Genomic DNA, 13,182 nt, shown 5'->3' on the forward strand with positions numbered 1-13,182 from the left:
GATGATGATGACTCTCTTGTGAGTGCATAATTGGCAAAGGGAGCGCGTGGTCGTAAAAAAAATATTCGGAGTGAAAAGTGATTTTTTTTTTTTGTGTGTGCCTTTTGTTTCGCATTTTTGTCGTGAATTGTGATATAGTTTTCGATAAAAACGATCCGAGTTCGTTAGTTTTATCGCGTAACAAAATTATTTTGATTCATCAAGAACGTCGTGTGGTGCGCGAGTCTTTTTTGTGTCGAAAAGACCTTTTCATAGCTCCGTAGCTCGGAGGGCTCGACGTCGGTTGTTTGTGTGTTAAGCCCTCTCCATAGCATCGTAGCTCGAGAGGCAACGAAAATCAATACCTCATCTAGCTAACAGAAAGAAGATCGGAAGGCATTTGATGGTTGAGTTCGTAGCGTCTATTCCGTAACAAATTCTTGAACTAAATGATTATATAATTAAAAATCAGACTACGCTATCATTGCAGCATTGCGTTTAACACCTCATTTTATAAATAAATATTATTTGGTTTATCTTTCCACAGCCGGCTGTCTAAGATTAAACCATTTCATTAAAAATTTAACAACAGTTTAACGGGAAATGTCTCATCCGCAGCAACCGATTGTTTGCCTTTAGAATAAAATATAATACCTTTCAATAAACAATATGATTTTGGGTCGCATCATCATCTTCTATGATGAATCCTGACCAAACACCCTATCCTACTAACCAATTTTCAGGTTCCTGGCGCTTGTGGGGTGTAAGCACAGAGTAAATCAGCTGCCCTAGTAGCAACCTGCGCTAACTAACATTCCCGTCCCTTAAAATCGAGATCTACAAACTGACATGGCGGGCGCCGTTGATTGCCAATGACTGTTAACTATTCGCAACTAATCTTGTTCTGGAAATCATGGTATTTTATCTTTTCAGCGCATTCATACATGCTGTTGATAAGGGAAATACCACTTGATAGTCGAAGCCTATGATCAGTAGTGCTGAAAGGATATTACGGTTCTGTTCAGCAACGGAGAAGGACAACCATGGGTGGTCTCTCATGCTCATGCTCATGCTCAATATTGATGATGATGACTCTCTTGTTCATTACCATTCATTATCAAGGAACAAATTGGAACTTTCACGTTTCGCCAATCACTTATTTAAAGAGTGCTTGAAATTTTAAACACGTGAAGCTCCGGTAAACCACTTGAAATACCTGCACTCGAGTAAGGTTTCCAAAGTAAATATGAATACATTTCTAGTAAAATATTGAAGCAATGTCAACTTAGACAGTAAATATAGATGCAACATCTCTAATAGAAGAACTACATATATAAAAGTACAACCAACAACAGCACTCGTCCCCCCACTACTTACCGTTTATCACACTGTACGTGGCCAAAATGTGCGCCATGCTGGTGGCCGGCGAGGTCAACGCAAGACCCAGAAAGCAAAGCAGCGCCCCGGCGATGGCCACCTTCCGGTAGGAAAACTCCTTCAGCAGCGGGCCCACAAACAGCCCGGAAAAGTTCATCATCACATCCAGCGTGCTGATAATGATGGCAGCACCGGTCGTGCCGACCTGCAGGTCACTCAGCAGATCGCCGAAAAGCAACCCAAACGAGGGCTCAATCGAGCGTGTGGCCAACTAAAAAAACAAAACGATCCAGTTTGAGGGTAAAAAGCGGAAACGGAAGCAAAAAAATGACTGCTTTTTTCAAAATGCAATTTGAGAGTTAGGAAAAGCAGTAAATTGAAGCGAGTCAAAAAGAGAGTTTCCAAAAATTTTAAAACTTCAAAAAAGGTTGAAAAAGGTTGAAGACTTTTTAAAGACTCACATTGACCAGGCTGACACCGAACGTGGCCACCCAGCCCCAGCCCCCGTCCGGAGCGACCTTCTTGGCCGCCCTCAGCTTCTCCATGGTTGCGCCGTTTCACCGCCGAGCTGGGCAATTGTGATTGCTGTTGCTGCTGCTAGTGCTGTGGACTCGATGAATTCGCGACCCTGTCGAAAGTCGTTCTTCTGTCGTGGGTGGAACTGGAAAAAAAGAGAGCAGAGGAGAAAAGATTTTATATAAATATAACAATACGATGAAAACAAACATGATTGCAAGGGGAAATTGGATAAATGAGTTTGAACAAAAATGAGTTTTATTGTCGTAGGGGGAGAAATTACACATTTTTAATTGGAAAACGAATAAATACTAAATTAAATTTAAAAAAAAACAGTTCAATTTTAACACTCACAATATTTATAAGAATGTGGGATGGAAACCTTACATTTTCTTTGTTTAAACTTAAATTCTTCATACATATTGAGTTTAAAAAGAATTAAATGTGGATTTTGAACCAACATTTTCAAGTACAATTTTACTATCCGAACTATTTTATGTTGTATTTGGTGATAAAATTATACTTCAATTTATATTATTTTTTGTTACTTTTTAAAAAATAGTACAAAATAAACGAAAAACCTAATTGAATTACAATGTGTTAAGTTGCCAGTTCAATTTCCCTATTTATTGTAAAAACAAAAGAACAATTCTAATGATTTTCCATGAACAATCATAATTTGAAAAATTAGTTAATTAATCTTACTAAATGATTTTTTTTTTGTTTCGTTCGCAATGATAAGGCCGCTGTAAATATTTTTTTATGTTTATGTCCCTCGACTCAGACCAAAGCCTGGGAGGAGGGAATGCAAAAAAAATAAGATTTGAAATTACGAGCCATGGTTTCAACTTGTTTTGCAATCATTAGTTTGCAAAATATCTAAACTTCGAACTTCCTGATTATTAGGCCAACTTTGAAAAGGAGGGGGAGCACATAAACATTAAAAAATATTTGCAACGGCCTAAATGACCGAAGAAGAAATTTTGCATTATTCCCAAGCAGCAATTATTGTTGCCAAGCCTTATTTGTAACTAATCCAAAGCAAACCAAAATCGCTCAGGCAACATATGCGCAACACTTCTGGTGACAAAAAAAGCGCACGGCAATAACGCGATTGGCAACAATAGCAAGATAGTTGTAAACGTGTTGCGTCAATGTTTCCTATGCGATGCTAATTTTTGTAGGAGCAATTGATGGTGTTGCAACAATGTAACAAATATGTTTCAAATATGTCACCATTATGGTGAAATTTTTGGTTGATTGAAATCAAACGTGCACCCGAAATGATTTCAAGCGCAACAAACTTCTAATTAATTTCTCAATAAATATGTTTCTGCTTTGGTTTCGCTACAAAACAAAAATGGATAAGTCTGGAAAAATAATCCTGTCACATTTTTCGTCGACAACAAACAAAATTGGTTTTCTTAAATGTATAGAAGGGGTATGTCTTTGGCCATTTCAAGTTTACCGAGTAAAATTGCATTCTACTCATGATTTTTTCATGCGCCCTCAATCTTTTTAAAATTTGGTATCTTTTCTAGAGCCATTTTAGTATCAAAATTAAAAAAGTGTGCAAATATATCTGAAAATTATATAAGTTTAAATCCAAGCTACGTAGAATGTCAGTTCTGTGGCAAAAAAAACTTCAAAATGGGTTTAAATAGCTGAAAATTGACCATTAAATATTGTTTTTGCTATCTACCATCATGGCGCTTTGTACGCACAGGGCTGTATCCAGGAACCTGTAATAAAATTTGCTGTAAGAAAATTGTTGTTTTATGCAAACTAGATTTTTATTAGGAATCAAGAGTAAATTCTAACTTGTTACACAAATCACAATTAGTTTTGTTCTTAACAGGAGTTGAAAATTTACAGTCTACCATAAATTTTCATGTGAATACAAGGCAATGCTAAAGAGCGAACAATTTAATTTGATTTGGATTCTTCTATAACTTAAGTTGATTTTTGGGGAAAAAACCTTAGTATTATTTCATAATGTTTAGTCCGATTTTGGCAGAAATTTAACAGAAATACAATTTGTAAGCAGAAATAGCAATTGAATCAATACTATCAGAAATGATGGCGCTTTGTATTCAGGAACCTTTAGAACATTGTAACTGTAATTTTTATTTTTCTTGTAAAATTAAATTTTGATTCCATTAAGGAATCAATGGATGATTCAAATATGTATTATACATAGTTTTTATGAGAAGAATGCGATAAACGATTGTGTAACACTATTACACTTAACCCCCGGTGGTTGGTCACTTTTTCGTTTGACACTTTTAGGTCTTAATTGGTTTGACAAAGTAAAACTAAAAATAACGAACTGATATTTTCACACGGACACACACATTTACTATCAAACCAATCATTTTAAAATGTGTGAGCTCCGTGTAAAGAGGGTGTCAAACTGAAAAGTGACCCAGATCGTCTGACAATAATTGGTGTAAAATCATCGGAGTTTGGGTGTATAGTATATATTTATTCTCTGCAGGAGGTACAATTTTAAAGTCTACCAATATATTTTTTTGTTTGTAATATTTGAAAATATAAAAATAAAGAAAAGGTTTGATAACGACGAATGCTTGCAATCAAATATTTTAAATGAAGTATAAAGTTACGTTGATTACAGATGAATTTTTTTTTTTTTTTTTTTTAATTTGTGGTAATGGGGTCCCTATGTCAATTTTTGTGTACAACGGGAAAAACTCGATTAAAAAATATTTCTGATCACTTTTTTTTCATTTTAATGCAAAACAAAAATTGACAAGACAACATTTTTTCGATGGATAAACTGTGGTCCCTTTGGAACGAGCTGTCAAGTAGGAACTTTCTGTTAAGATGGGCCGCGAAGTTATTTTTTTTTTCAAATTGATAAAAAAAATCAATTTTTAACGCTTTGCGATCGAACAAAGCGTTTTTACACTCAGAAAAATAAGCTTTATTGTTCTGAACAATAATATAACAAATTTAAGCATAATTTTAGGACCCAATTGTTTTTTTATGAAATAAACCGATTTCATGAAATTTTATTGATTTAATTTAATTTAATCACCTGAAATCCCATCCCTAACCTGACGATACACACGTAGATTTTAGAACTGTGATATTTATGTTAATTTATTGAGTTAGTTTTAAGAGTGAACCCGTCTTGTATCATTTGAGTTTTGTGTACTTGTTGATGCGATAAGATGAGGTGGTTTTGTGCCTTTTTGAGAAAGTGTCTTGAATAATACCAGACACAGCTCAAGGGGGCTTTTGTCCACCTCCAATAAAGAAAAAATAACAAAAAATATTCGGCTGATCCTTTTTAGGGGACTTAAGTTCCCTTATGACCGTAACTTCAAGTCTTCTGTAAAAAATGACATTTGAGGGACCCAGTGGCTCGATTTTGTACACAACAGTTGCCCAATCGGATGATGTTTAGATTTGTGTATGGTAAAATTCGCAAAGAATGTATGGGGAAAAACATTGCTTCAAGATTTTGGCACCCTAATCATCATTTTTGATGAGATTCTTGTAGGAAAACGCTTCTTGGCGTTTTTAGCTTGTATGCTTATTCCGTCTCCTGTGATCAAATTAGATTTTACGCATCTTTTCCCATACAATCCTTCCTTGGACTTATACGAACCCAACGTAACAAAGGGCACCTCGATCCGACACTCCGTATTGAACTGATTCGCGTTCGAACAAAACCGTCGAAATTTTGTAGTATTATATACTATTTTGTATATCTTTTATACACTTTCAAGTCTTTGCATCGCATTACTACAATTGCAATTTGCTGGCATTTTTTTGGTTTTTCAAAGATATTAAAATTGTACTCCTAAAAATTCACTCAGTTTTACTTTATAAGTTTTTAATTATAGTTTTAATTCCAAGCAAAAAAAAACATGTTTAATTAATTAGACATAAAACTCAAATACATCAATAATTATCAAAAAATTGTCAAAAAGCAGTAAACCAGCAGCAGAAACAGATTTAATAATAACATGTGTTCCAAATCAAGCCCCCTTATTACATCACTGTTAATTTTCATTCAAGCAAATGAAACAGCAAAGTAGCTGTGCTTTAAAAATGTTGCAAAAACGTTTCAGATAAGTTTCCAACACTTTAAGCTTCTTGAATTGTATGCAATGTTGTTGTAACAAAACAGCAACATTAATATCTGAACGTTGTATTTTTGTTGCCACCGCAATATTCCAGCCCCAGTGATTTGCTGGAGCTGTCAAACAAAATCAATCGTTAGCATCAATCACAAGGTCTTCAGAATCCGACAAAGAAATACAAAATTTGTGATCTTTTCAAGTTGTTTATTCCAAATCTTCAATTAATTTCAACAATATTGTGCCTCCAATTTACAAATAAAACATAAATAATCGTGATTCCAAAAATCGACCAACTTAAGAAGATTTTCCCGGCTGGAACTGGCCGGCTCGCATATTTTTTATGTTGCCGTCGCACAGCAGCTCCGTTTCTTCCGGGCGTTCAACTGCTCCTGTATGGATTCGGGACCGATGGTTTACCTCTGACTCAGGTCGGAAAATCTGGATCTACTCATTGTGGTCTTCGAGTTTCCTGTTTAACAGGCTTTTCCTGAACATCAGCCGCTCGGTTATCTTCTAGACTTTCTCCAGCGGAGAATAAGTGATCCGTTCCGTTCGATTGTAACTGGGATTTTCAGCGGCTTCAGTCCGTGCCATTTTTCTTGTTCCATCCGATTCAGTTCAGTTCTGTACCGTTGGCTTATGAACCGAGCTTAATGGTGCTGAGGGAAATATTTCGCAGGACACGTAAACACAGAAATAAAATCAAAAACACACGACGAGCGGTTGTCACCCCGATGTTCAAAAATATTGTTATTATTATGTTGCCGAAACATTGCAAAAGCGATAACTTGAAGAGCGTGAATTCCATTTCCAAAAAAGATGCTCCAACGAGGAAACGTTGTTGAAACATAATTGTTACATATTGTACAAGATTGTTGCAGTTTTGATTTATGATCCCTAGATGCAACTTAAAAAAAACTTAGTCATTTTTAGCATGTTGCGCATTGCTACTTGGGATTAGTTAGTCCACACAAGTCTCCATGCAAGTTTGGCAGCTTTCCATACATTTTTTTCTAACTATCTTTTTGAAAACATGTAACATCAGGACGGACATTCTGATCGATTAAGTGTCTTCGGCAAAGTTGTAGGTATTACTTAGAACTATTAAAAAAATAGTTACACTCAGGAAAATATATATTTTTGTCATCGCACAAAAAAATAATTGCGCAGTTGCCATATTGAAAATTCTGATTTTTATAAGTTTTAGATGGCAAAAATGCCATATTGTGTGATATGGAGCCTATGGCACAATATGGTCAAAATTCAATTGGTAGTGTTGCCAACTTTTCGAGAAAAAAAACAAAACACAAATTTTGCAATTCCGTCGTGAAACTACTTACTTTTCCTGTCATTCTCCTGTCTTCAAATATTTTTTCATGTTAAATTGAAGTTTTCCCTAGATTATGTCCCTCGGAAAGTTTAAAAAAATGCAATGAGCTATTTGCAAAAAAATGTTTAAAAAAATAATTTATTTGGGGACAAGACGGCCACCTCCGGGGTAAGACGGCCACCCGTAATTTGTAAACTTTATTTGATATAGGTTATATTTTTAACGGTTTTTTGACTATTAGGACCTATTTGTAGATAAGGTAAAGCATTTTCAATAAAACTATTCATATTCAATCAAAATGCTGTAAACTACCGTTTCGACAACATTCTTTACTGTGATATAGCAAAACTCATTAATTAGTATGAAGTCCTATCAAACTTTTCATAAAAATCGCTAATTTAATATTGTTTACATAATTTTGATTTACTTATTCTAATCGAAACACACAAACTAATTATTTTGCATTAAATTGTGTTTGTTTTGTAGTAAAAATTCACACTTTTACATAAAATGTGGTCGCAATAATATGAAATTCACTGAGCCAAAACATGAAATTTTTTAAACAGCATTTTTCTTCACATTTGAAACTTGATTTTTTCAACCAAAATAGTAATGATGTTCAGAGATGTCTGTTCAACCAACCATGTAGGTGTTTGGGTGGATTTGGCAAAGTTATTAAGTTAATTTATAGCACTGACCGTCTTACCCCACATGGGTGGCCGTCTTACCCCGCTTATTTCATACATATACGATTTCAATTAATTTTGTTAAAATTGCTGAAAAGTATTGAAAATTGGTTTTTAGACCAACCAATTTATGTCATTTCTATAATGGACTACTAGTAGAACAATATGTACGTAATTTGAGATCAAAATAATCTGCTGTGTAAATTTTATAAGACTTCTCCCTTAGGGTGGCCGTCTTACCCCCATCTCCCCTATTCAGAATTACAAAAAATGTTGTTTGGAACTCGTTGCAAACTTGATTTTTCCTCACTCGTCGTATTTATCCAACTCGAGGTTCACGTTCGATAAATAAACGACTCGTGCTGAAAAATCTTCTTTTTGCAATATTTGCATAAACTACTATTAAAGCTCTCAATCAATCAATCGAACAGAAAAAAAAACCTTTTTTGTTTTTTTATATTAATTTTACATCTTAAAATAAAGCCAAGTTTCAAAAATGGTGATTTTTTCGGAACCTAATTTGGATCAACCCATAAAATTTTTTGGCTCGAGGCTCGAGTAATCCCGAGCAGAGGAAATAACTCAAGCACATCAAGTTTTGATACGATTTAACAACTCATAATAGCAAGAGAAGCTCAAAACTTGTTAAACCAAGATCTCAACAGGTTATTGAAATAACCTGATTAGCTATTATAACAACTCACATAATAACAGAGAAATCGAACTGAAAATAACTGATATTGTTATTATTTTTTTAATAACAAACCAATAACAAAAAAATAGCAAACGAAAAACAAAACATGATCGACATAACATAAAATAGTATTAGATTTTATTTTAAAAAAAAATCAATCAATAACAATATTTGTTATGATAACACAATTTGTTATTACTAAATCGACGGGACAGGAAGATTTAATAACAAACTTTGTTATGACAACAAAACTTGTTATCAAACTATTATGCATGGATAGATTCCATAAATCAAATTCAATAACAGGATTTGTACAAGTTTTCAGTGCAGATGAACCTCAAACACACCAGGCTGCCATGTTCGAGTTCTCCCCGCACGGCGCACTCAAGTTTACACGCGGTGTAAACACGGGGTGCACACCTCGGGTACAACGCCGTGCCAGCGAAGAGCGCGTAAAGAGACGAAAAAATGACTGCTTCCCACTCTCTCTGTGGCAAACACTGTAGTGTGACTGCAGCGGAGAATGAAACATCGCTTTAAAGCAGAGGGAGCGTGAGGGAACTATTTTTGTCTTTTTTCTGCGTCGTCGGCTTGCACGGGGTTTGTACCCGGGGTGCAAGGTTCGGTTTTAAACCCGAGGTTCGTGTGCGCGTACAGACTGTACACGGCAGAGTTTAGGTTTGCTTGTACGCGTGCACACGCGGTGCTGGTGTTTGATCGAATACAGAAAACAGAGAACGCGGTTGAACGCGGTGCACGGGGATCACTGGTATTATTCCTGTTATTCCCACCTGCCTGGGAAGAAAATGATTATTTTGCCATCAAAATAAAAAAACCCTACATTTTTTGTTCAAAAAGATTCTAAATTTCAATGACCTGAAATCAACTGAAAACAATTTAATTTGCATTTTCCTGTGTTGATAATCATTTTTAGAAGGATTTACCCAATTTAGAAATATTCAGATTCATTGTGAAATTTCGGTGTACAATATCTCAAAAAGTTTTTATCAAAATTTTGTTTAGTCTAGTCAAATCGTTTTATTTGAAATTTATGGTTGCAAAACAACTATACCTTCTATTTTAAAATGCACTTTACCACTTTTTTTGTTGAATTCTCAATTATTATACATTCGAGAGACCATCGAGATAGAAAAGCATCAGTTTATATAATGATGCAACTGAAGACTCGATTGGAAATATTTTTTTCTTGATGCCTAGCTATGGAAGAGAACGATGACAACGTCACTAAAAAAACATGTCAAACACCCTTCAAAGACCTCGTTTCGCAATTAATAGCATGAGCCATGAGATACCTAGTGAGAATATTGCCAACTGAAAGAGATTTAAAAAACAAACAGAATCCAACGAACCATCGAGAAAGAGATTCTTCGAGCAAAAGAAAAAATATCAAGGAAGGAAAAGAATCGAAGTTTCAAGAGACTGAAGAAATCATCGGTAGATGGAGCAATATTGAAATCGAGAAGATCGACAGCCAGAGAATCGACTTGTATTTACAGTGGATTCTTTTTGTGTCGATATTGAAGGGACAGTCGAGATCGAAAGGTATCAAATTATAGAACGAAAAGTCAAGGGACTGAAAAATCCATCGATACTTGAAAGTTTACTGAGAATGAATTACTTTTTAAAATTGCGGCTGGAGAAAAGTGACATAAACTTTTTGAAACAATTGCAACGGTCTTATCTATAACCACAACTTTTCCAAAAACACCTTTTTGTATGGACAGCTATCGAAATGGGGCCTGTATGGACAAACTAATCCTTCCGGAAAATTAACAGGGATGATTTCGGCTATTTAAATTCACCCCTTTCAACGGTTATCACCAAACAAAAACACAAGCCACAGATTGAAGCAAGAAAGCGAAATCGTTTTATCGCACGTTGCAGTTTGAAACAAACGAAAAAAAAACCCCGCAAAGATGACGATAACGAGTTCGGGGACAAACAGAAGCTAGAGGAGAAATGCAGAGCAAAAAAAAAAAGATTGAAAAGTGGGGGTGGTAAACAAACGATAATTTGTGTGGACTCGTCGTCGTTCAGTTCATGGATTTTTATCGATGACTCGCGACACGCCAAGGCGGGAAATTATTGCCGATAAGCAGCGGAGGTTTGTGGCTGCCGGCTGGCTATAAAACGGTTTAGATGGGGGTTTTGGATTTCGATGAATGCCAAACGATGGGGACATGTTATTTTCGGGTTGTGGTTGATTGGAAATTGGAAATTACGACTTTTCAAATTGACAATTTAATTGCAATTTTTAATTGTCTAGTAGGTCGTGATGCAGTATATAAAATTTAAAATGATTCTAAATATGATTCGCCAGAGTCATCCACAGTCGTAACTTGACTCAACCGCAATTCTCAGCCAATGTAACTAATTGTATCGTTCACATGACAAGCCGTAGCTTGATTTTAACAAACTTGTCCCCGATCGCACACGTCGATGGGAGATAATTTCTAATCTGCCCCATCAACGGTAGCTGCTCGTTGACATCTAATTATCACGTCGCACATTATTTGCTACAGAACGTCGTTTTGTCGATTGAAGGCAGGCAAAAAAACTTCCACACGCAAAGGGGTCATTCAATTTACGACCCTCATAATAAATGCCATTATCGCGAGCGCGCAATTTCAAGAACGAATGACACTCCCCAACTTGATGACAACCCCGCCCCGTTGGTCATTTACAGCACCCTCCTGCAGGCTTTTCCAGGGTCATCGAATGTACCCGTTTCCCAAGCCGCCCATCGGAGATACTAATTTCAATGTCAATTATCGCCCCCACACTGCTGCTGCTGATATTGAGTTTGTTTATCAATCCTGTTATACGAAAGGGTAAACAAATTCAGGGATGGCGAGATTTGCCACCGTCATCATCAGATTGTCACTTGATAACCACGGTGGTGGATCACGGGATCCGCCACCCCGTTTTCTGTTTGGAAATATTATCAGCAAACCACAGCACCATGGGGACAGCGAATACGCGCGCGAAATTTGATCAATTGACACAAACAAGACCACAAATTATGAGTCGTGTTACATGGCTCCGAACAAGATTTGTGGTGTCACTTTCAGACTAATCAGCGGAATAACATGGTTTTGTGGTGATTCGATTGATGGTGGAACTGTTAAAAATCACTCTTAACTTTGGTACCAGTAACAACAGAATTTTATCTGTGTTTCTCAATGTTTGTTTATTGGTAACCTCTCATTATTACAAACAAAATTTGGTAACCACTTCCAACAACAAGATAACTCGATAACCAACCCTCTAAACTTTTGAAACAAAACATTGGTAGCGGTATTGTAGTTTTTTGCCAACACTTTTATTTTTCAACCCGAATCCTAAAATTGGTAACCACTTTAAAAAAAGACTGCTTAGTTACTATCCCTTTTAATATTAAAAACGAGCTGTATACATTTTATAATGTAGTTGCCAAGAGAATTGGTCACAGTCAACTCTCAGAATAAACATTTGGTAACCACTTTTAAAACATGATTAACGGCTTACCAGCCTTCTAAAAATCAAACAGGATTTTGGTAGCATTTTTTTCAACTCCAATCAATGATAAAAAAAAACTTGCTTGATTTTTTGATAAATATTGGTAAAAAGAGGTAGTTGACAGCAAAAATTGGTAGCTTGCTGGTAGCCACCAAGCATTACTTCTTGGTAACCAACATTTTCAACCTTGGAAAACGAGATCTGAAAGCAGTTTTTACGTTTATTAGTCAGAATCCAGCGAAACTTGGAAGCAGGATGTTGGTAGCTTGCAAACCTACAACTAGATTTTGGTAGCAGTTTTGACGTCGCTTAGAATTCCTATAAAAATGACTTTACTATCTTAAGACTGTTTTGGTCAAGAGTGGGTTGATAAGCTCCCCACTATGAAAGTTGGTAGCACTTTTCATAACATGATAATTTGCTTATCAGTTTTGTCAACATTCAAAAAAACATTTTTTGGTAGCATCGTAACTTACTTATCAATCTGGGCAAAAATTACAACATGTTTTGGTAGCAATTTGTACCATGCTTGTCAGATAAAAAATGGTAGCAGCATCTTGCAGATGTTGGTAGCAGTGGATCGGTAACCTCCCAATCCCCACTGTTGAAATAAAAATTGATTACAACATGATTATTCGCTAATCAGTCCTTTAAACAATTCAAACACCACATTTGGTAGCAAGCTAACATACCAATCTAGGCAAAAATTTACTCCAAGGTGTAGGTAGCAATTTTACCATGCTGAATACTTTTAATCATGTAGTGGACAAGATAATTGGTCTCAGTCAACTCTCAAAAGAATCATTTGGTAACCACTTTTAAAACATGATTAACGGCTTATTCGCCTTCTCAAAATTCAAAACAGGATTTTGGTAGAAACACTTTCATTTTGGTAGCATTTTTGACGACTGAATCTTTAAACAAGGCTTTTTTTCATATCATTTCATTCTTCTGAGCGTTCTCAACTAG

The 13,182-nt window shown here is 35.7% G+C and overlaps 1 protein-coding gene across 3 annotated transcripts in view; it reads right to left on the bottom strand.

Moving 5' to 3' along the window:
- The window catches only part of LOC6040464, a 67,811-nt gene that overhangs the window by 12,789 nt on the left and 41,840 nt on the right, over positions 1-13,182 (bottom strand). For all 3 annotated transcript variants that reach the window (XM_038255088.1, XM_038255093.1, XM_038255082.1), the window contains exons 2-3: positions 1,818-2,017; positions 1,357-1,627 (exon numbers count right to left, since the gene is read on the bottom strand). In XM_038255088.1, the coding sequence (XP_038111016.1) occupies positions 1,357-1,627; positions 1,818-1,901 (355 nt within the window). In that variant the 5' untranslated portion in view covers positions 1,902-2,017. The remainder of the gene's footprint in view (positions 1-1,356; positions 1,628-1,817; positions 2,018-13,182) is intronic.

The sequence above is a fragment of the Culex quinquefasciatus genome, chromosome 1 (genome assembly GCF_015732765.1).
Source record: "Culex quinquefasciatus strain JHB chromosome 1, VPISU_Cqui_1.0_pri_paternal, whole genome shotgun sequence".
Lineage (NCBI taxonomy): Eukaryota > Metazoa > Arthropoda > Insecta > Diptera > Culicidae > Culex > Culex quinquefasciatus.